This window comes from Mus musculus, chromosome 5, assembly GCF_000001635.26.
Source record: "Mus musculus strain C57BL/6J chromosome 5, GRCm38.p6 C57BL/6J".
NCBI classification, from domain to species: domain Eukaryota; kingdom Metazoa; phylum Chordata; class Mammalia; order Rodentia; family Muridae; genus Mus; species Mus musculus.
The window spans coordinates 74540271-74565914 of record NC_000071.6 but is presented as its reverse complement, the minus strand read 5'-3'; the positions used below and the strand labels follow the sequence as shown (position 1 = coordinate 74565914).

The 25644-nt window shown below is 39.0% G+C and overlaps 1 protein-coding gene across 8 annotated transcripts in view; it reads right to left on the bottom strand.

Annotated features, from left to right (window-relative positions):
- Positions 1-25644, bottom strand: part of Fip1l1 (FIP1 like 1 (S. cerevisiae)) — a 63353-nt gene that overhangs the window by 32876 nt on the left and 4833 nt on the right. For 2 of the 8 annotated variants that reach the window (XM_006504265.4, NM_001376964.1), the window contains exons 4-11: positions 24926-24983; positions 23803-23906; positions 20439-20503; positions 19755-19862; positions 19090-19220; positions 18740-18808; positions 8766-8875; positions 1289-1396 (exon numbers count right to left, since the gene is read on the bottom strand). In XM_006504265.4, coding sequence (XP_006504328.1) covers positions 1289-1396; positions 8766-8875; positions 18740-18808; positions 19090-19220; positions 19755-19862; positions 20439-20503; positions 23803-23906; positions 24926-24983 — 753 coding nt within the window. The remainder of the gene's footprint in view (positions 1-1288; positions 1397-8765; positions 8876-18739; positions 18809-19089; positions 19221-19754; positions 19863-20438; positions 20504-23802; positions 23907-24925; positions 24984-25644) is intronic. The other 6 variants (XM_006504267.4, NM_001376965.1, XM_030254768.1 and 3 more) reach the window with 3 other exon arrangements.

Below are 25644 nucleotides of genomic sequence, written 5' to 3'. Positions count from 1 at the left end.
TGCCTGGTGCCCATGGACGAAGGCATCCAATGCCTGAAACTGAAGTTACAGGTAACTTTGTGTGCTGGAAATTAAATCCAGGTCTTCAACAACTTAACCACTGAGCCATCTCTTCACCTCTTCTCTTTTTTTCCCTACAATTCTTAACCTACAAAAACAAAAACTGTTCTGAAAATTTTACCTTATTATAGTTACTAAACTGATAAAATTTCAAAAAAAAAAAAAGAGTCAAAATACTGTCTTTGATATGAATGGCTACTTTTTTCTTTGACTTGAATAACTTATTCTTTTCTAATATAGTAAACCTCAAATCAACTAAAAAGTCTTACAATTGACTAAGAATATATAATTAAGCCTCTACAGGGTAAAAAAAAAAAAAAAAAAATTCAAATCAAACTTTCTTTTGATAGCATTACCCCCTTTGCTTTTCATAAAATACTACAATCAAAAGCATCTGCCATAATTTGTGTATCTAAAAAATTTTCAATTAAATGATTAAAAGCGAACCACAAGATCATTAGCACATGATTTAGACATAGGAAGAAAGCATAAAATTCAGTAACAACATAAAACAACCACAACCATCCCTAGTTTGGTTGTAATTATTTAAAATCTCAAAGGGCATGTTAAAGTTATCCTGTTCTATACTTCCAAGTCATGCATTAGAATGTCGTCTCTCATACTACTTTTGGCAACGCATGCTATGTGTATAGCACTGCTCACCATATCCTCCGGGAATGACATTAGTCCCATTTCATAGGTTCAGAGAAATTATAGTGTGTGTCTGTCATTGTACACACTGTGAGTACAAAAATCAAAATGGTGGGATCATGGGCCAACCCATTAGTAAGGGAAACACTACAAGCTGATAGACCTACTTACTAAAGGAGCAGGCTTACTTAGACCCTGTAGCTGGACAGGATTAGAAAGATTCTATGGAGTTAAATTTTGGAAGTCCCCAAAACTAGTTCAGAAAAGTTACATTTCATGCATAAGCAGTGAAAAACATCATAAAAGGATGCATAGAAACAATTAACATGCAACCAAGGGGGAAAAATAGGTTTAGAGCACCCATGAGTGTGGTTCAATGTAACAATCACATACTAAAGGCCAAAAGGATGAATAAGACACATGCTAGGTCTGCAAGATGCCTCAAAGTGCACTCTGAAAAAGCACTGGGGGGAAGTATGGTATAGTCTCAAAACCTGTTACCTTATTATATACTAAGAGACAAATAATACCAGTGATCTAAACATGAGGAAGTAGCCAAGGTTTGAAATAGCCTTACCTTAGATCAGGTGACTCGGCCCTCCCATATCGATCCTGCCACTTCCCAACGCTTGAACTGGCTTTTCTGGAGGCAGTACTTGTCTGAGACTGAGAAGAGGTGCTGTTTCTGGTGAGATAAATTTTCTGTGTTTTTTCTTACATCCTATTGTCTCTACCCACCCCTTCTGTTTATTTTTCCTTGGCATGCTTTTCTACCATGCGCTGACATGTGCCTACGACTAGGACCACTGTTTCCAGGCCTAACCACTAGCTGTGAACCTGACTGCTAGAGGCACTTCAACTTAGATGTGTTATTAACATCTTAATAACTCTAGGATATTTTTAGAAATACTTATCAACATAGTATGGAGTCAAGTTGCAGAAATGAAAAAAGAACCAAGGGTATGTCTAAATAAGTATCAAGGAACAGATTTCTATACCTTTATGAATTAATAAGAATTTCTGCCATTTCATAAAAATCTCACTCAAAACTAGAACTACTTTCTCCTATGCTTCTCAAAACCATATGAAAGTATTGTCCATACAACTAGTTAACAGGAGGACTCTTGATATGTTTCTTAAAAACAAACAAACAAACAAAAAAACTATGATAAAATTTATTTTCAAAGTAACAGTTCTTTCCAAGTAATTTCCCAAAGCTACCTTATCTCCAGGAACAAGGTCCATATGAAGTTCAGGGAGGCACGATGCCATAAGCTTGTAAGCCTAGCACTCAGAAGGCTGAGGCAGGGAGATCACAAGTTGGGTACATAGAAAGATCCTGCCACAAATAAGTTCATCTACTTATATTCTTGCCAATCCTGTAAAAGATCAGTATTCTTTCAAAGCTACTAAAAAAAGTCTACCTGTTTCTAAGTCTACTTCTGGCAACAGATACACAGGAAACAGGAAGAATGAATACAAAGGGAACTGAAGTGACTGCACTAACACTAAAGAAGTCCCAGTTACAGCTCCATATATAGCACAGGGTAGACCTGCCTTTGGCTCTGCGTTCGATATTTTATACATACAAAAAGAGAACCTGGATCAGTTCTCATGGAGGAAGAGAAATGCTCAAAGTGAACAGACCAAAGGAACCCAGGAATCTATAACTAACTAATAAGTCTACTGCACAGAAAGCACACGAGTGAAAGCTCTTGCCGTTCTTCCCCAGTCTAAAGCAGAATAGAAAGAACTGCAAACAAATCCTGAACTCTAATTGCATGCGTGTGCTTTAGAGGCTAAGCAGAAATTCCAAATCAATTAAGATAGTATTTGATTATCGATCAAATGAATATTATTCTGAAGCTACTGGAAGCTAGATTCTCATTATGAGAAAAAAGAAGACATATTATGGCCTAGTTCTGAGAAAGAAAGCACTATGTGATATCAAATTGGCTATAAAGAAGTTTCATAATCAAAACTTTATACTGAAATTGCTATCTTTCCCCCTAGCTGTATAATGCTACGGAGGCCCTAGAAATAAAAACTGGCATCCCATTAACATGAGCACAGCCACCAGCCTCATCTTCATTTTAAATCAGTATTTTCTCCTAAAAGGAATAAATGTCTTGAGAAGAAACCAAGAAAGTATAACATAAGCTTGGAACTTCTTACTAATGCCAAAAAGTAAAGGTCGAAACACACACACACACACACACACACACACACACACACACACACACACACGTTCTTTCACATATAGTAATAGTTAGTTAGGCATGTTGGCAATACCAGCACTAGAGAGGATGAGGTAGAAGGACCGAGTTTAAGGCTAACTGCTCTTTCAGATAACCCAGGTTTAGTCCCTAGCATCCACATGGCTGCTTAACTACCGCCTATAACTTCATCCCAAGGCATCCAACCCCTCTTCCTACTTCCTCTGGAACCAGATACACATGTGGTACATGTACACACATGCTGGCAAAATACTCATAAAATAAAAGCAAGTAAGACTGGGTAGTTAAGAGTACTGAATGCTTTTGTAGGAGATGTAGGTTCGAGTCTCAGCACCCACATGGCAGCACACAACCTGGTCAGTTCCAGAACATCCAACACTTTCTTCCGGCCTCTGTGGGCATCACGCACACAGGTAGTACACAGACTTACATATGGACAAACACCCGTACACACTAGAAAGAAAAACTTTAAAGTTAAGCACTGATTTACAGACAAAGTAGCAATTTGGTTATTATAAAAATCACCAGCAGGCGCTGAATTTCTTGGAGGGTTAGGACATTTGTTTCTGTTCAAAAGTATTTTTCTAAAGTGGTACTAGGGATCAGACTCAGGACCTCGTGCATGCTAGGGCAAGCAGTGTTTCTCAAATGGAGCAACATCCCAATGCAAAAATTACCTATTAAATACAAAGGGGACCCAGAACTGGCTGTAGAGCCAGAAAGGCATCAGCATAATAACTGACTACATGTACCATCATCAATAAAGTGGGGCAGACTAGGATTACTTATCTTGAGGCTGGAGCACTGAGGAAGACCCAGCCTCATTCACACAGTACTCTCAAAGCACAGAGAGTAATAAGCAGGAGCTGGCAGTCAGACCGAGGAGCCATCTATAAAACAACTGGATCACACCATGTCCAAAAACACAACACAAGGCCAGAGGCTTCTCTAGATGATAAACAGCTAAGGAGAGAGCTCAAAGGAATGACCCTGGACTGAGTTCAAGGTCAAGAAGAAGAAAACTTCAATAAAGGACAATATTGGAATAGCTGGCAAAACTGATGACCTGGGGTGCATTAAATAAAAGTACTGATTCAGTATTAGACTTTCCTGACTTTGGTAACTCTGCCCTATTCACAGTTGCGTAAGAAATACAAGTTCCTAAGAAATACAAGGTGAAGTGTTTAGAGGTTAAGAAAACAATACATCCAATGGTTACCATCCAAATAGTTAAGAAACTAACAACACATTAGGACCTAGTGAACTGTATAGGTGAAGTTCTCCACACTTTACTTATAACTCTAAAGTCTGCATTCTTGTCAAAACAAAATAGTAAAAAAAGAAAACATCAAGGAAGTAGTAAAGTTCTGTGTCCAATCTACTTGCTAGTTTATAATATATTTTATTTGTAAAGCCTTATCAAGATGTAAACGCCTATCAGTCTTCTGGAGATATGTACTTCAAAAGAATAAATAATATGAAAACTTATAAAGATGAAGCAAAGCAATGAGACAGAGTAAACACAGAACCCTCAGCTTTGGTGTCAATGACCCAGACCTACTCCAGTGCCTGGCTGCCCCACTGCTGCCTCAGGCCAAGTAAGCCATGTATCCAGGAAAGATCACTGGGCTGGGCTGGCTTCCTAGAGAGGCAAGGATCCCTGCCAGGTGACTCTGCAGGCCCTGTGGTCTGCAATGGAGAGCTCCAGGGCACTGTCTCCCAGGCCTAAGACCCTGCATGATGATCCTGTGGATACACCAAGGTCTACAACCATGGGGACTAGATTCAGGTTGCAACTGCTGCCAATTAGAGATTCTCAATCCCTTTGCAGTCACGGTGCCAAAGTGAAATTTTCTTTAAAAAAAAAAAAAAAGAAAAAAAAGTATGCAAACCTGCTGGGCAGTACACAAGTTACAAACTCACCATTTCTACTAACACCAAATTTAAGAAGGTCTCTGCCAGCATCAATCTATATATCAATCATCTATAACTTTAGCAATAGACATCTACTGCTTAGGCCAGTATCACAGATCACTATTCTTAAATATCTTATTTATGTCCTGACAATACTACCTTCCCCCCCCTGACTCAATAAAAAATTACTTCCAAAGATTTTACCTCATCTCCATATACATAAAATGATGATCCCCACACATACTTTTTTGGGAAATATTTTACAATGACTATAATAAAAGTCTATTTTTGATTAACTGAAGGCAAATCCAGAAAACAAATGTCCCTAGTGAGGTCTGAGTGCACTGTCCTTTCCACTGAGGACTAGAGATGACACTAAGTGTGCTTCCATCAGCTGCAGGGGCCATCACCATGTCTTCTAAGAACTGAGAGCCTACTCATTTTCCCAGCCTTCTTTCACATGATTCTTTTTCTGTCCCTTACCATCTTTTTTCAGCCCAATTCTCATTATGCACGTCTTCCATGTCTTCACCTGTCGAATCCACAGTCATCACTGTTATCAGCTGAGAACACACTCTATCCCTTAGTTACCCCACAGTCAACCTGGCATAACCCATCACTGTGGAATACCACCGTAGCTATGCTTCATGAACACATCTCAAGCACAGCTGACCTGGCTCATCTTTAATCAAATGGAAACAAAGAGCTTCTTCTCTCTTCAGACACTGGCTTTTCATTTTACTACCCCATTTCCATCAACATAGAAAAGCACACTTTTGAAGGAAGCCCTTGTGCCCTACTGTCCTCCAGGTCTTGCCAAAAGATCCTGTTCTCATTTCCTGCTGTTTATTCACTACCGCAGACTATTTTCGCATCTTCTCTTATCAAACATTAACACCCTCTTGTGCCATCTTCAGTCTCTCCTAGTAATCTGTATTTTATTTTGCTAGGAAAAAAATGTTAGCAATCTTAAGAGAAGGTCTCACTGCTCTCACATCTGCCCACCTGCCTACATTTTTTTGCCTAGGTACTTGCTGTGATTTCCTACAAGGGTCTCCGCTTCTACCTTTCCTCGGTGTTCTTAGCAAGGAAACTAAATTGAGACTTGAAAACCCCATGTATCCCACATTCTCCCAGGTTACTGAGTCCTCGCTACCCATGCAGGCCTTTGGCTTCACTGATTTACAACTGTTCCCTTCCTCACTTCTTCAGTCATTAGGATTTCTAGTCAACTCACTCTCAGATATAGAAAATATTGCAATTTCTTTTACCTTAAATAAATCTGACCTCATACTCCTCTATTTCTCTGGTTCTGACCTCACAGAGAAAATAAATAGTTTTTTAAAATTGCCCCTATTTTTACTTTTTAATTTCTCTCATGTATCTGTTTTGTTTTTGAAATAGCCCTTTTCTATGTCCGGGAGCTCATTACATAGAGCTGACTAGCTTTGAACTCACAGAAATCCACTTGCCTCTGCCTCCCGAGTGCTGGAATTATAGGTGGATCTCTTGTTTCTACTGAAGCTATTCAAAAGTCTTTTCAATTTACCTGTACCTTTTCAATGTACATGATTTTGGTCAGGATGGCCAATGACCTTCAGACCTGAAAATCTATAATACACATTTGGTCTTCATCTTCTTGACTAGTGTTTGACAGTTCCTCACTCCAACACTAGCTTTCATCTTAGGCCGCCTCGCTGGTCCCTTTTACTGATTCCCATTCATTTCTTTTAGAGGCGCTGTCCTCTTACCATTTCTTGATTACCATTTTTGATGGCTTAGTTAAATTTCACAGCTTCCCTCTGGATACCATTTGAACAGTGATCACTGGCTCACGTTTCTGTCTCGAGCCAATACTCTTCTCCTCATCCCAAAGCCACATATCCAACCTTCCATTTCCATTTTCATACTGAACAGGCACTTCAACTTCTATTTCTTCAACTGAATGTTTTGTCTTTTCTCTCCAAAAGGCTTTCCTCCAGTAATCCTTCTCATCTCTTAAATGACAACCCAGTCATTACATTTGTGCTGAGCAAGACAAAAATCCTTGAATACATTGAGGAAAACTTTTTTTTATAGTCTATACCTAATCAACCCTGACATGCCTGATAAGCCTTTGTCATACACCCAGTAGCTAACTATTCTGACCACTATTCTACCATTTCCTTGGTCCAGGATACCATTATCTCTTGCCTAGATATTTGTTGCAATCTCTTACACCTGATCCCTGTTCCTATCACGGTTCACACTGTAAGCTGTTCTCTACGTAGAGCTGCTAAATTGAGACGTGAAAACCTCAGTCAGATAATCATATCAGACGGGTAAAAATCCCAGTGTGGCTCCCCATTCGTTTCAAATAAAGGAAAACACAAAGCTTTTATATCACTACAAGATCTGATACAATCCAGCATGCCTCCCACAAAAGAGGGGAAAGCAAAAGGAAAGGAAAACACCATCATCAAATTTTAAACAGTTTCACTCTAACAGTAAACACCTAGAGAATGTTTTTGTGACAACACTGTTGTACAACACTTTAAAGAACTTAATCTGTATGACACACATAGCTAGAGTATAATCGAAGTATATTATTATTACATTTCATCAATTAGGAAATCTTCTAACAAAGATAAGAGAATCTGCCCAAGGACACTCAACTACTAAACCGCTGAGTTAGAACTTAAACCCCAGAAAGCTCAGTCAAGATTCCAACCTCACAGCAAAAGCTCTAAAGCAGAAGACACAGAAAATTGATGAATAAAAGTTGACCTTTTATAAAAAACCCAAATCCAATAGAATACTATCTATTAAGAGACCAGTAGCTTCTATGAACTAGTTAATCAAATGTCTTATGACATTTCATTTAGTTCAAATAACATTTGAAATTTTTCTGTATCAATCTATAAAAAACTTGGCTCTCTTTTAAATGTTTCCTTTTGGATTAAAGCTTCAAGAACCTTTGTTTTATCTGGTCATGGGAACATAAGCCATTAATCCCAACACCTGGGAGACAGAGCCAGGCAGATCTCTGAGGTCAGCCCAGTCTATGTAACAAGGTCCAGGCCAGCCAAGGCTACAATAGGGCTCTGTCACAAACAAACAAATGACTATTTTAGTTAGGGATGCCTTATGTTTCTCCATTAGGCTCTTTCTCCATTAGTATCCTATGAGGTATAATTTCTCATAATAGTAACAAACTATAGAGCAAATGAAGAGGTAGTTTGAATTTAAATTTAAGCAAGTAAGAAAAGATAAATAGGCTGGTGGAGGATTTGTAATGGCTCAGTTGACGTGTTTCAGATCCAGTGTTGTTACCTCAATCTAAACCAGACTAAGCTGCTGGCAGCAACCTCAGCCTTCCCTGGACTTCACCCTGGATTTCTTTAGTTTCCTGGTCACATTTCCATTGTCACGAAGAAACAAATGTCACATCTGAGTGAAAAGAACATTTTTTTTTTCCTGCACAATTACTCCTATTTAGTATTTTATAAACACAAAGCTTGGTGTTATGTGAAAGCAAAGAAAGCCATGAGACTTTTATGGATGACATTTCTATCACTTCTTTTACAAAAATATCTATATAGGTCCATATATAGGTCCATAGATGTCGACCTAAAAGTCCAAGGGCTCTTCATGTCAGGTTCTATGCACAGTGAAGAGCATGCGCACCATGTGTGTATGGAGGACTGCTGGGACTACAGCCCATGCTTCATTTCTCATACTTGGGTGTGTGGTGTTTTCAAGGTGGAATAAGCATCCTGAAGAGTTTTTTCAATAATGACTTCAAACTAAAAGCAAACTGTTGTCATTTGCACTAGAACACTGGGAGCCTTCATATTTAGGATAGCATTACAGCACAGATGCAGCACCAAGAGCCCAACGCTGGGACATGGCAGTCTAACTAACCTGCTTGGTGGCAGACCAGTCTTGAACAATGATGGCGGAGAAGTAAACTCAGCTTTTGTAGATGGAAGTGCTGCTTCTTTCTCTGAATTTCCAGTTCTCCCTTGCTGTACCTTCAAAAAGAAAACTGGGGTTACTATTCTGCTTAATTTAAGAAACCATCAAGCATGAAGAACTTTTAAGCCTGTAACATCTGTTCTGAAGTTAAATACGAAGAATGCACCAAGCCTGGATATTTATTAAAAGGGACCTATGTGAGTTTAGCATTAGGGGAAAGGCATCAAAAATGAACTCAAGGATCAAAATTTTCCATTTACTAAATAAAATATTCAGTTTGTCACTTAGAAGCTCCAATAAACTGTGACTCCTAGAGACTCATCAATTGCTCATGAGTAAAGTAAATGAGTGTAGGATGCCCATGGTTATGACTCCATGCCTCTGAGTTCAAAGAAGGCCGTGAAGACTTTTCTGCTCTGTACTCTCAACCTTTACCTGCCATCCTAACCATTTCCTATCTCAGACGGTGATTTGCTATAATGCCAATGTAAAGAACCTCTTCTCCTGGAAATTGAACTAGTGTCCACTAAAGGCTTCATACCTACTGACGAATATTTATGGTCATAAAAGGTAACTTGCTCACGACCAGAGGAGAAAAGTAACCATCAATACCACCAAGCTATAAGCCTTATTATTATGTTCAATGCTACCTACCTACAAGATACACTGGTGTGTCAGTGGCGTAAATGTTAGGGGAGTAGCCAGCTCCTTTTTATTATACTTAAGTCCTACTCCATGAGATGGAATCTATATCTGACACCATTAAAGGTGCAAAGGACCTAGAACTAGGTATATCATGGGTTCTAGGGGAAACTTACTACTCTTATGTTTCTAAAGGAACATAGCAATAAAATCACTCCTAACAACATACTGCTGCCATGTTCATAGTTCAGAGTATCACTTAATCCTCCTCAGAGAAGCTTGCTGCAGTAAATGGGAACTAACACAGAGACCCACGAATGAAAAATGTGCAGAGAGTAAGAGACTTTGGAGCATTCATCCTTAAATGGGATGTCTTTATCAAACCTGTTCCCTCAAGGCTCAGGAACCTATGCAGAAGAAAAAGAAACACAAAGAGCTGGCTCTGTAAGAGTCAAAGGTCATAAATGATTCCAAGAACATCATCCAGACAGAACAGGACTGATGCGCACATGAACTCATGGAGAATGTGAGATCATGCATAAGACCAGCACAAATTCAAACCAGGCAAATCCCAGCACAGAAAGGGAACATAAAGTGAACATAAAGTCCCACCCATAACCAAGCAGCTGTCTACAGCTGACGGCTGCTGAGAAAAGGAAAATCACTCTTCTCCAGTGGAGTGTCACTGGGTGTATCACGACCAGAAGCTGACCAACATGGATTACATGTTCTTTGGTATACATTTTTGTTTTGGCATTTTTATCTTTAGGAGTTTTATTCATTTGTTAAGATAAAGGGGAGAAAGAAACAGAACATGAAGTTGGGTGAGTAGGATGGTCTTGGAGTTAATTGGAAGAGTGAATATGTTCCACTATATATTGTATGAGAAGAAAATCTGCCCCTGCACATCCATAACTTATCACTAGAACCAGCCAGCACCCATCATGCCAGATCTGCGTACCCAGGCACTGGGAATCAGTCGCCAGTCTCCTTACTACCTCTCCCTCTTTACGCTAACTCCAAAGCCACTGGAGGGAAGCAAAGACTAGTCCTGGCCAGCTATGATGCCCACGTATCACAGCAACAACCTGCATGGCAGGAGGACTGTAAGGTGCAGCAGCAGCACGTAAACCATGGCTGTAGCCCACAGCTGTCCAGGTGGAGTTAAAGCCTGGTCACCAAGAGGAAAACAACAGCTGCTACTGGAAATAAAGCCAGTCTTGGAGGAGACCTTCACTTTACTAAGTAAGCATAATTCCTAACTACATTCTAACTCTATCCTAACAAAAACAAACAAGCAAACAAACAACTCCTGAAGACAAAAATACCAAGACAAAAATGCGCTCCAAAAAACATGTAGACCATTTTGTATTAGTCAACTTCTGGTCATGAGGCCTGACCTGTAGTATAGTTGATATAGTACTGATATTTGTTCTCATGCCCAGAGAGAAGTGTAGTTCACCCCCTTTCAAAGAAACTTCTTCAGCAACAGCAATTATAGACATCACAACAGTTCAAATGCAATAAGCAAAAGTCACGTGGTACTCAGTCCCACTTGATACAGCAATAGAATTCCTGCACGCAAAGCTTGAGGATCATTGAGGGAAAGAGAGGGGCAGAAAGAGCCAGAGAACAGGAAGTTTGTAGTGAAACTATGTCTCCTAGAAATGCCAGGCTTATCGACGTGGCTGCCCAAACAAGACTTAACCAATGACCATCCCAATGGCCATGTCAACACAGAAGGGAAGAAGCTCAAGGAGCTTCAACCCTCAGCCTAAGAATTATGGGCAACTGGGAAATGCTGAGTGGGAGAAATGGTCTTTCCAAAGAGCCCCATAACTAGTTATCCATTACCAAATAATAATAAAGAAGAGCCCCATAACTAGTTATCCATTGCCAAATAATCAGCTCTGAGGCCATATGCACACTAGTAATACACACAGAGTGGATTATATTTAGGAACGTGTGTGTGTGTGTGTTGTGCATAAAACAAAACTTTTTAAAAAAGAGGCCATGTATTTGAGAATAAGGATTGTGGGAGGGGTTAGAGGAAAGAGTGGAAAGGGGGAATTAATTAATTATAAGTCAAGATATTAAAAATTATCATTAAATAAATTTTTAATAAAATAAAGCTAAGTATTTACTAACTTAAAAAGAGGCAGATCTCTATTAACTAGCTATTGGTTTTTATCCGATGGCACCTACCTATAATTAATTAGGCCTTAAAAATGCGTTTATCAACAATATGAACTAACCAGTAACCCCCAGAGCTCGTGTCTTTAGCTGCATATGAATCAGAAGATGGCCTAGTCGGCCATCAGTGGAAAGAGAGGCTCATTGGTCTTGCAAACTTTATATGCCTCAGTACAGGGGAGGTCAGGCCCAAGAAGTGGGAGTGGGTGGGGGAGGGGGGGGAGGGTATGGGGGACTTTTGGGGATAGCATTAGAAATGTAAATGAAGAAAATACCTAATAAAAATAAATAAATAAAGAAAGAAGGAAACAAGAAAGGATATGTCTAGAAATAAAAAGGGCCCTGGCGTGGAGGAACAGGTGTCATTAACATTATCAGGTGGGGAATTGTAGGGGCAAACTCCTATTTTAACACACCTTTTTTTATTTTCAGCCTTTATTTATCTTCAGTTACAGCTTTAAGATGCATGATGAACATGCCTAGAGTTTCTTCCATCTGAACTGCAACCTTTGAATATACATTCCATGTCCATGAGTTATGCATGCCCTGAAACATGTTTGTCATCATGCTTCTTACGCCATGGCTTTAACGTGTACACACTCAGTAACATGCTCACTACAGTACTTTCCTAAATGAATTTATATATCACTCAAAGAAAATGATTACACTTCTTTTTTCTGGAGGAAAAAAAAAAACCCTGAGGTTATTGAAAAAGGAGTTCTACTGCTTACTAAAAGCAAATTAATTTAAAACATACAGATCCTGTTGGGATATGGGGATCATCACTTAGAAAAACAAAAAGATTAAAATGGATTTGATGCACATTTGACACATAAACGGCCAGGATGTGGTGACGGGAGGGGAACAGTTCATTTAGCAAACATTTATTCACTATCCACTCTGTACTAAAAGCTCAGAATACTGAAAGAGAAAGTCTCAGCGAACACAATAGTTAGAGTGCGCACAATACAGTTCATGCCATGAAAACCTAGGGCTAAGGAACAGTGAGGCGCTTCAGAGTAAAGGGCTTGTACTTCCAAGCCTTACAAATGGGCTCCTGGGACCCATGAAAAAGGAAAGATGCAATTCCTGAAAGCTGTCCTCTGCCCCTCACCAATGCATTATGGCATCTGTGTGTCAACCAGGTGAACACACACAAACACACAAACATGCACACAAGCATGAACTCTTTAAAAAGGGGGAGGGGTAATAAAGGACGAAACAAAAAAGAAACACGTTACTCTACCTGAAGGATTGGGAATACAGTTAACATTATCAGCTGGTCCCATGAATACCAGCAAGTTATACTCAATTTCTTAGCACATCAAACTGACACTCTCCATTTCCTCTATTCTGATCCTCTCCACATTGTCCACATATTAATAAAATGGCATCCCCCACCCAGCTTCTCAGAGAGAACAAAGCGAACAGGTGTTCTCTAACTCCTGCTGACTGACAGGCAGGTCGAAGTCATCAGCGTACAGCAGCTACTGTGATAGCCTCCTCCACTTTTGCTCTCAATACTCCAGATTCCAACCTGTGCACAGAGCGAAAGCAGTCTCCCACACGCCAGCTCATGTCTCTCTCTGCTCAAGGTTCTCCAACTGCCTCCCAAATCAACCAAAATGAGATGGAAGGCCTTCTGGGCACGGCCTACACGGTCTGGGCACTGAAGGTGCTGTACACTAGGAGACTTGCTTCTTTCTATTCTTCCTCCACTCATCCTCATCACACTCAGTTAGGATAGCCTTTCCTCTTGTCTTGTCTCTCTCATCAGGATTTCTGAATTTACTATCCTTTTTGATTGGGATATCCTTTCTCCAGATCGTCTCATAGATTCTTCTAATTAAAGTACAGTAGCCTCCCCAACCTCAATCTATGTTATTGCTTTTTGTAGTTTCAATTATGGATCAAAAACAGACTAGAATAACTTAAATGGGAACTTCCCAGAGCTGACAGTTTGTAAGTTAAGCCATGCTGAGTCAGTAGTATAATGAATTCCTTCACCTTTCCAACTGCATCTCCCCTGGGACATGAATCCCCCCTCTGTCTATCCATCCACACGTGCACTTCCATATCCTAATAACCATTTGGCTGTTTGGGATCTTAACAGGACTGTGAGGGTAGCAGAATGCTGATTTCTGACTAACCCTTCCTTTACTAAAAGGGTTCTCAAAGCACAGAAGTAGCTGGGCGTGGTGGCGCACACCTTTAATCCCAGCACTTGGGAGGCAGAGGCAGGCGGATTTCTGAGTTCGAGGCCAGCCTGGTCTACAAAGTGAGTTCCAGGACAGCCAGGGCTATACAGAGAAACCCTGTCTCAAAAAACAAACAAACAAACAAACAGCATTGAAGTAGCGATGAAGACAAGCCATCAATTACTTCCTCTCAGCAAAGTTATCACTGACTTAGCATCAAAAGAAAAGCCACCACACGCTAAGATTGCTAGGGCCTTCTGTACAAGCTTTATTTTGAGCATAGTCACATAATTTTTATGAGTCTATTGCTCTGTTGCTGCTAGTCACTAACTGTAGCTAATTTAAATTTACACTTTATTATGCAGATGCACGTGGGAGTAGAAAACAGAGTACAGAGGGTTTAGTACCACTCAGTTTCCAGTATCTACAAGGAATCCCATCGTGGATTTCAGTGGCCATTAGAGGACTCCTGTGCCATTCAGACTATACCTTGGAATAGTATAGACTTCCTTTATCATTCTCAGTCTCTCTCCTGTGACTTTCTATTTTCTTAAAATTTCTTATTATCTGATTATTTTGTTGTATGATACTATCTGCTTATTGCACTATAGCAAGACCTTTGAAGACTCTGGCTTCATATAAAAATCTGTACCCTACATGTCTAGAAAACAGGATGTGGACTAACATATATGTATATATACACATGCATCATACACGTATATATACATACAGATATATACACATATATATGTATATATATTTTAAATTTAATTGATTTTGAGACCTTGCTTTAATGTCACTTCTTCAGTCTTTCAAATAACATGGAGTGTCTAAATACGTAATTGTTGGCACTATTATTTACTGAATACCTAGCTTTCCCATTACGGCAGCCAAAGTCCATGTCTATTATGTTCATTTTCTTTCCCCAATCTAGCAACCTTCCTCATCACATTGAATCATTACCTTGAATTTAACTATCTATATGCACAGCCAGATGCTGCCCTAAGGGATAGACTCAAAATCTGCCTAGCCAGAACATGAGGCTATCACTTCATAAAACCTAGCATTTTGAGAAATAATTACATATGTGTCTGATTTACTAAAACCAAGTTAACAGCAGATCCTACAGAGCTAAACAAAATTTAACTACAATTTACAAACTTGAGAAGTTAATGGCTGGCAAGAAGCTCAGAGGGAAACAGCTCCTGCCACCAATCCTCATGACCTAAGTCTACTACTCTGGTACCACATGATGGAGAGAGAGAAACAACTCCTGAATGTGGTCCTCTGATCTCCTACGTGTGCCATGTGAATGCTGCTCAACACAGGCATATACACAATGTTAATTTCTTAAAGAATTTAGTAACACAAATAATAAGTGTTTAAAATTATAATTGACAAAAATATAAATTACTGATCTCTAAATAATACTAGGGTAAAGATAGGAGAACCTGCAAGCAATAAATGAATGACCACATCTCAACCCATAAGACCTAAGCACTGGAGATGTCACAAAGCCTGGTACTTCTGAAAGCAGATGAAGAAACTTAACTCAGCAGACTGAATCCTAAGTCAGTGAACAAGGCAAAACCACACTCTCATGGCAGAAGCAGAGAAGCTGACGGTCCAAGCTCCAGGACTGTCTGAGGTCACTGGCCAAGGCTTTTAGTCACACTGGACTGTTTCTGAAAATCAGACTCCCACAAAGAAAGAAAGAAAGAAAGAAAGAAAGAAAGAAAGAAAGAAAGAAAGAAAGAAAGAAACAAACAAACAAACAAACATAGATTGATTGTAGGAAAACAACTTCAAGATAACAGCACATAAACAAACTGCAACCCTCTGGAAAAGCCCACAGTAAGTGAGCTTTTGTCATAGAGACAGAGCTTCCAATAGTCTGCAGGGCCTACTCTTACAAAAGTCAAAGAACATTTGAAAAAACAGTCCAAATCAGAAGCTGAAAACATGAAAAACTAACAGAACAAAGAGACTATGTAGAAAAAAATAGCAAAAATTAAAATTTAAAATGTCAATTATTAAAATCCACTGAAAGATAGTAAAAAACAGAGTAAGATGTTAAGTAATGAAAACTTTCTTGGAAATGAAAAGCAGCAGCAGAAATAAAAATCAAGTAAAGAATCCAACTGTCAAAAGAAAGCTCCCAGAAAGACGAAATGGAGATCAGAGTGAAGACAGACATCACAGCCCTAGTCTAAGAGATGCAGTGCAGTAGTAAGAGATAAAGAAACCAAAACTGTCTCTGGGATGTGAAGTCCACAGGCAACAGGCCAAGTTCCAACACTGCTGCTTAAGTTCATGCATATTCATACAGTCCATGCTATACATGACGGTTCGAGAACTATTTTAAGAAAATGTCAATGCGGGCGATGGTGGCGCACGTCTTTAATCCCAGCACTTGGGAGGCAGAGTTAGGAGGATTTCTGAGTTCGAGGCCAGCCTGGTCTACAAAATAAGTGAGTTCCAGGACAGCCAGGGCTATACAGAAACTCCCACCCCACCCCACCCCACCCCACCCCCACCGCCGCCAAAAAAAAAAGAGAAAATGTCAAAACCAATAGATGGTGACACGTATCTGCACTCCAGCATTATGGAGGGTGAAGCAGGAAGATAGGCAAAGTGAGGTCATCTTGGGCTACTCAGGGAAACCCTGTCTCAACAGAAAATAAAAATCAATCATAAAATGATATCATAAGATGAGAAAATGAAAGGGAATTAATAAAAAGGTAAGGAGAGAGGTTATGGTTGATTTGTTCCCTAATGGTCATTTTCTTCTAAGCCTTACCCAAATTCTATAATTACCAATTTATTTTACCCAATCGAGAGGGTAAAATTGCCTCAAGTTTCTTTCACCTTTTACTTGGCACAGGGAAAAAAACAAAACTGAAAGCAGACAGACATAGTGACACTTGCCTGTTATCCTAGCACCCACTCTGGGATTTATGACTTTGAGGTCAGAGTGGGCTACCTAGCAAGTTCCAGACCATCCTGCATTACACAGCTCAACTCCTTCTCAACACAAAGTGAAACAGAAAACCAATAAGCCTATTCCCATGAAGGCACATAAAAGGCTCTTCCTTCCTGGCTATCAGAGTCTGATAAACACTGATGACAAAGGCATCTATAGGCTGGTTTCTCCCATTCACTAGACTTGTTACTCAAGCTTACATAACTTAAGGGGGATGAATGCCTTCAAAAGGCTGCTGGGCTGTTTCTCACTTGACTTTGACTATATTTATGAGAGACAGGAACAGAACTTCAACAGTGACTCTGCAGCCCCTATCCCTTGGCCCGTCACCATGGTGAGCAGCCCTGTTTGTTTCACTGGTACACTACTTATTATGTCAACTCCCTATCTGACCTTTTAACTCCACTTGGCTGTCATTTTCTTTTCCAAAATCCAGATCTGCACAATCTCTACTGCTTGAGAACCTTTTAATGGTTGCCTGCTGTTCACAGCAATGTTGCATGGTGGCTGAAAATGAGTATCTTTTCATATGGCTTTATTTCCGCCATTTCCTACAGACCACAGTATAACCAAAGTGGGGGAAATGTTTGCCTGTAACAGACTTACTAGCATTCAAACCCCTGATCAAGGCAAGAACACCACTGAACAACAACCATAAAACTCACTCAGAACAAATCCATCAACCAGAATCAGAAAACACAGACTTCCTCTCAATTTTCTCTCTCTCTCCCTCTCCCTCTCTCTCTGTGTGCATATGCATGAATGTAAACTATATACCCACAACTTTCAAGCGAGGCCAGCCACTTATTTCACTGTCTACAAATCTAAGATTAACAAAGCTATGTATTAGCTGATGGTTTATAATGGAAGTTCTCATTCTTCTTAAGAAAACAAGACAAAACAAAACCACCAATGAAATGAAACAGCTCATTTTTAAACTTGACCATGTATTTGTTCTAATAATTTATCACAAAATATTCAATGCCCGAGCAGACACCTGAAAGGTTGGTAATCATTTAAAATGGAGTAAATATCACCAAGTACTTGAAAATATAAACAGAACAAGGACCAATACTTACCTATAGTAGGATATAAATTAAAATTAAAGTCTTTACATAGAACTGTGTTCAGATAAAAGCTACATCTGCAGATATAGCTCTACATCTGCAGATATAGCATATGCATTGCATAAGGCAGTACTTTGGTGTCCCCAAAGGGACATAGAGTTCTCTAGCCAGGCCATGAGGTATAGAAAAGGTCCCCGACGAAAGAATTCAAAACAAGGGGAGGAGAGATTACCTGACCAAACTTCAGGAAAAGTTGCAGTGAAAATGTACTATTTTTCTTTGGACAGACTTGATGTCCCTAACCCTGCAAGGCTTCACATCACTCACATGGACCTAGTCTTTTTAAGTATTAATTTTAAAACTCAATGGCTCTGCTCAATTCTTGAGAGGTTGTTAGAGAATATCTCAAATTCTTGAAAGCACCTTCATTGTGAGCTAATATACCAATGATTTTAGTATCAGAGATAATAACTGTCACCATCCCTCCATTTTTTAAGAACTGGGAAAATGAAAAGCTTCCAATTCTGTTGCTAAGGAAAAGAGCAAAATCTAGTGAGTGCCGCACTGGCAGCCATGACTGTCACATCCTACAAGTGTGCCACCTATAATCACAGCAGAGCAGACAACAGCTTTACTTGGCATATGTTAGTGTGACAGGTTATAGAGGCACATGCTTGGAAAAGGAGTGTAAACAATAAGCAAATGTGTAAGTCACCAGGAAGCTGAAGGTTTGGAAAAAATGTAGCTGCCTATACTTCAATTTTCTCCCCTGAACAGTGGGATGGGAGCAGACTCAAGAAAAATGAGAGCAACCAAGGATAATTTACTAAAATTCACCTTAAAAAGATTGAATCTGCCATCTTGGATCTCTGCACCTGGTGTAACTTCCATAGTACAGTCTTCGGCCTAAGTTAAATAACATATTCCCCATTAAGATACCACACAATTTTTAATTGATAGGCCACATTAATAGTAACTAGCTGTGGCCTACAGCTAGCTGATTACATACAGTAATCATCAACATGAAACTCAAAGTGAAGGGAATATAAATAAACACAAACATGAGAACAAAAAAATTAAACTGCTGTGCAGCATTTATCACCTTGTTAGGGGGAAAGTGACTTATCTGGGGAGTCAGAGTGGAACAGGAGAAGAGGCAGGGTTACTCTGGAAGGTTTCCTAATTACCGTAATCTTGTTTGTGGTTGAAGTAACAGGTATAACTTCCAGTCCCATTCGTATCCTCTTTTGTTTTTCACAGTAAGCTTTCCAAGTATCTTCATTAAAGCCATAGTTAAAATAATCAGAAAGATCAGCACCTAAAGATGAAACATACTTTTAGGATGCAAATATTTTAACTCTGTGGCAGCATCAAAATTATAGCGTAATATAAAAGTGCACATATGAAAGCAGGAGAGTGAGCTCCGAAGAGGAAGGGTGACAGACTGGACTGCAGGGGACACATGGGTGGGTATGACTGAAAGACATTATACACATGCATGGAAACGTCATAATGAAACTCACTATTACGAATAATTTATATATAAGAGAACATTAACATATTTTCTATGACATTCATCATAACACCCTTGAATTTTTGCTAGTTCTCAAAATTGCCACAATGAAGCAAAGACTGAAAAAACATTTTGATCAAAATGATTTCCTTTAGAAATGTTATCATAATAAATGTGAGTCTACATTTGTTAATTCCAGGGACAAATAATATTTAATGATATAAGTCTCAGTACTCATTATTTGCTTAGGACAATAAACAAGACACTGTAAAAGACAGTATTTTACAGTGCTGCTCACAAATACTTTTTGGGTATTAAAATAGAACCACATAATCTTACCAGGTTTCCGCCATGGTTTATCTTCAAAAGAATCCAGATCTACTTCCAAGAGTGGAACTCCATTAATGCTGCCAGGTGCATCGAGGTCCACTCCTTTGACTTTGGTTCCTATTTTATAGAAATGCAAAAGGGCAAAGACACTATTTTAGCAAGAAGCTAGAAGACAAAAAGAGGAGACATCAATCACCCTCTACCACCCATCCTGACTGTAAACTAGACAAAGTCAAACTTGGTGATCAAACTTTCAAGATGAACAGGATGAAAAAGTTGGGACTTAGACATTATGGCCTAGAGTGGCAGCACATTCCTAGCATGCACGCACTTGGGAAATGAGACAGGAGCACCAGGAACTCCAGGCAAGGTTCCAGCACACAGCTAGGTCAAGGATAGCCTTGGCTACATGAGATACGACCTCAAAAAACAAAAGCAAAAGGTCATAACATCAACAGAGCTGCTAATGCCGATGTGTTACATTGCTGTTTTATACAACGTGTGAGCAAAGAAAGGCTTCTTAAAGTTCTAAAACAAGCACAGGAACACAGCCAGCCACACACTGTTTGAGATGATGCCTTTCACAGGAAGTCTGCTCGTGTATAGCAGACAGTGAAAGACTCGTGCAAAGAGCTAATATAATCTACTCAGGACCTATTTTCATACCGATGAAGCTGCAAATACAAATTTTACCTGTATTTCCATAAACTCTTCCCCCTGCCTTGATATTAAGATTTACTGGTGCTGTTCCATAACTCCTAAAAATAGAATAAAAATTAACTTCAAAAACATATTAGTAAAAAAACAGGAGGATATTCGACTCAGAAAATGATTGAACAGGTACACACGGATTTTTACACTGATTTTTAAAGTTTGTTATTTAGTTATTACAGGATAAAAAAATAATTCTTAATGTTTTATATTATTTTATGTATGTGACTGTTTTGCCTATATGTATGTACATTACAAACGTGCTTGGTGCCCAAAGAGGTCAAAGGAGGGCACTGGATCCCTTAGAACTAACATTACAGATTGTTATGAGCCACCATAACAATTTAGTGCTGGGAACTGAACCCAAATTCTCTGCAAAAACAAGTGCTAAGCTATCTTTCCAGTCCCAAGAACTAATTTGTTTTTTTAAGATCTGACATTTTTCCGTCTCAAAAATCTCCCAGGTACTAAACTCAATACGCTATCGTAGCACACATCTGAGAAGCATCTTTGCTGGTACCCCTAGTTCCTTAACATCTAGCTATCTGCAGCAGTGAAAGCTTCCTGCCCCACTAAATACCATCACCCCACTGTGGGCCTCCTCACATCCCAGTACACAGGCAGTGCGCCATTCATAAAAATGAAGGCACTTAGAAGAAATGTGAAAGAAAATCTGGAGACTAAGGAAAAAGAGTGTTAACAGGTTAATAACTAAAGGGGAAAAGGCTCCACTTCTAGGACACCTGCAATACCCTCCATCTTAGTCTGGGCTGGGACTACACAGACACACACGAGAAAACCAAGTCACATTGTAAAGGTATTAGTATGCATGTGACAAATAACTGAAGCTAAACCAACCGATGTTCAAATGCAATTAACTGTGCAACTCGGGGCAGGTTACTCAGACCACTATGGACTTGGTATAATTTTTCTTAAAGTGAGTTTACTTCTGGGCATAGTGGCACACACCTTTAATCCTAATACCCAGGAGGCAAAGGCAAGTGGATCTCTGTGAGTTCGAGATCTGCCTGGTCTACATGATGAGTTCTAAAACAGGCAGGACTACATAGAAAACCCATCTCAAAAAAACTAAAACCAAAACCAAAACAACAACAACAACAACAACAGGAAGAAAATCTCTTTTTAGTGAGTAGAAAACTCAAAGTCAAGTGTTCGTGTTGACAGAAATTGCCTTTGACAATGTTTGGGGGGGTGGGAAGAAGAAACACAGGACCAGGTAAGAATGACTTATAGTGAACAGAAACACTTCAAAGATTTATGTTCACATCATGAATCATGTTATTTAATTTCTCCCTTAAAATTTCCACTAATTAGACCTATGATCTTGGCTTTTCTTTGCGGGCTGCAGTGAAGGAGCATTTATTTGCCCAGCACGGGCAAAGGAAAGCTCTGAGTTCAATATCCTCCATTGCTGTAAGGTTATGATTTACAATTTTAATCTTTGATGCAGTCCAACATCCCTCCAATAAAAATCCTAAAGAAATTAAAAACGCAAGGAAACTATCTTAGACTGGCAAATCGGTATGGCACTCAGACACAACCAATACCGTATGCGACGATGGTCCCACTACAGTCAGTTATGAAACAAGCATGTCCACACTTTCCTCTTGTACTCAATATAGCACCTAAAGTTTTAGCTTTAGAAATGGGAAAGAAAATGGGAAGCGGGAGAAAGATAGATATTATCCCATCAAAATAAAAGTGACATTCCTCATAAAAAGAAGAATAACGCTAACATTTATATGAAAGCATGAAGGGCCTCAGAAACCAAAGCTATCTCAACTAAGAACAATGCCAGAAGCATCACTATACCTGACTGGGAAACATTCCAGAGCCAAGAACAAACTCGGCACCAGCACAAACAGACATTGGATCAATGGGTCAGGATTCACACAGAATAATCTCACACAGTTACAGTCACTTGAGCTTCCACAAAGACATCAACACCACAACAAATGTCCACCTGCAGAAGAATGAACCTAAATCTTTTATCTCACTCTCAACAAAAGTCTATATACAAAATGATCAAACACCAAACTGCTATGCTATGGAAAATATTTCGAGAGGCATTTAGCAAGTTCTACCTAAAAACCAGTCCAATAGTTTAGGAAATAAAAACAAAAATGGAAATTGGAATTACGTGAAATTCACTCTTTCCAATAGCAAAGCAAACAACTGAGTGAAGATAAAAATCACATGACAATGACAGATACAGAATAGATAAAGAGCTTAAGAACAAGGCACGGTGGCACATACCTTTAATCCCAGCACTCAGGAGGCAAAGGCAGGCCGATATTTGGGAGTTCAAGGCTAGCCTAATCTCAGGACAGTTAGGACTGTTACACAGGGAAACCCTGTCTGGGAACAAGAAGAAAGAAGAAGGAAGAAGAAAAAGGAGGAAGGAGAAAAGAAGGAGGAAGGAAGGAAGAGGAAGAAGATTCTAAAAGCAAAGCAAATATCAAAACCCCATACAACCTATTCCATAAGCAGACTAATCAACAATGAACCAACAGTTCTCATATTGTCAGCAAACATTTTTAAAAGTTCAGCATTCTCAGCCATCAGGAACAACACGGAAATTCCACTTCATCCTGATCAAAATGATTAGTGATTATCAAAACAAACCTCCCAAAGATAAAAGTTTTAGTAGTCATCTTATATACAGCTAATCTGAAAAATCTCTTAATTCTACCCTATTTGAATATGTTTTCTTGCGACCCTCTAATATCCCTGTGCTCAGTGAATTGGCAATAGTCCATTTATTTGGTCCAGTTCATGGAACATCAGTCTTGTTACCAGCACACTGACCTAGAAGGCCCAGTAAATTATTAACTCAAAAACAACACAGAAATAAAATGATGGTGGCCAAGAAGACATATGTTAGCTTGAGTTCAGAAATAAAAATTAAAGACCTAAATTAAGGTTTGTATAATAAAATAAAATTATCACAAATTGTAAATTACAATTTCAGTGTTACATTTCTAATCAAAGAACTAATACTAGCAAATGTTCTAGCAAAGATGTTTTAGATGCGGCAACCAGACACTGCTTTCATGTTCTTCATAATTAACTCAGGCAGAAAGTCATCACCCACAGTAGAAACCGGAGTGAGGTCTTTCATATCGTGTTAAGACAAAGAATGTAAAATTAAAGAATCACCCAGACTACCAAAGCATGGTGTCTTTATAATTGTGCATTCACTTAAGAATAACTCGGGGCCACCAAGGTGCCACAGACTAAAGGCATTTACAGCCAAGCCCAATGACAGACTGCAAACAGAATGTGACTCTTACAAGTTCTCTGACCTACACTGCAAGCCACTTACCCATACTGTGGTGCTCCTGTTTTGATGTCTCCTATAGTGACGTGAACATCATCTTCATCATCGTCACTGTCACTATCACTGTCGTCTTCAGTCTCTGTCACTTTCTACACCGATGGAAACAATTATAAAATGCAATAAATAATCCAATTCAGCATTCAATAGTGATAAATAAAAAATTACTCTGGGGTTTTGAAATTATTTTAGAATACAAATTACAAGCTTATAAAGCTATTAATCCAACTTTAATGGTCTACAATAATTTATAAGTTTATGAAATAGAACTTTTATTGCCATCTTTCAGAGAATAATGCATGCTCCATGTTTTCAACTCTGCTAATTATTTGGTAATTTTAATACTGACATTAAATCTTACAAATGTTTCATTCATAAGAATTTCTCAAGTTCTTTTTAAATAATTTTATCTTATAGACACTACAATGCCTCAGATTCATTTTGCATGGTCATCAATTATACTATGAAGAGATTCTCCACATAAGTGACTGAAGAAGCATCATGTATCTTCTCAAACACAAGTGGATCTGCTTACAACTGTTTCAGTATGGATCTAAAAGGCTACTATATTTTAATTATAAAGTGGTAGATAGTCATATCACCTAACCAAATGCTTTTTTGATTATAAGTTTAAGTATGAAAAAAAGCAAGTTTCCTTTCCTGTTCAGGACTAAGATAATCAAAACAAACATCAGAGGGAACAACAAAGTACCATTTTTAACTGTCACGGAGTCCGGGAGTATCACAATCAGAGTGCATTCCTAAGACACTGTTACAGTCAGCTTTAGGTTGTGGACTCAGTGTTGGCTTTGGAAACCAAGCTCACTTATCATAGTCTGTGATCTACAACTACTTAGTTCTTTGAAACACTAAACAGCAAGCTTGTGTGAATGCTCTATGTCCCCTAGAGTTTCTTCCCATCATTTTTTCTCCTCACTAAGTTCAACATAATCTTTCCATGATACCAGATATATCAGTTGACATAGGGGTCAAGTCATACATGCTGCTGAAGGTTATGTTAAATGCTGGTTTTATCTGTAAATAAAGTATGAAGTTCTTAACGATTTTAAACAGAGAGTAACTGGATTTCAAAGCCTGATATGTATGTTACCGGTTTTGCCACGCCATTTTCAGCAGCTTCTTCTTCAATTCCAGATGGAGGATTAGCACTGCAAAGAAAGAAAGCGAGCAGACAGGTTGACGGCTGCTGCTGCAAGTACATAGATTATGCTATGATTTCAAGCTATCACTGCTAAGAGTTTCTAAAGTTATTATCTCTACTGGGTGATGAAAACAAGTCTGTCGGTTTTCCTGTTAGTGTAAAACATACTCAGATGGAAGCAAGCGTTGGGCTTCCTTGGGTTTTTTTAGTCAGTCTGCATAGCCCTGGATGTCTTTCAATTCATCATGTAGACCAAGCTGACCTCAAACTGAGATCCAACTGTCTCTGCCTCCTAAATGCTGGGCTTTAAAGGCCTGTACTACCGCTCTCTGCCCAATAGGTCTTTTTTCCTGTATTTTTTTTTTTTTTTTTGGAAACAGAGTTTCTCTGTATAACAGCTCTGGCTGGCCTTAAACCCACAGAGATCCGCTTGCTTCTGCCTTCCGAGTGGTTAAAGGTACGTGCCACCACTACCTGGCTTGCCCAATAATTTCCTAATGACATACAATTAGAAGGACATAATTCAAGTTTTTCATGTTTTTAAAATATAATGCATAGCATACCACTTTTACCTCTGAGTCTTTACTTAGTATCTGCTGTGTGCCAGGAACTACTGTTATATGGTCAAGGGCTACATAACAGTTTCATTTCTCCCTGATGCCCATGAG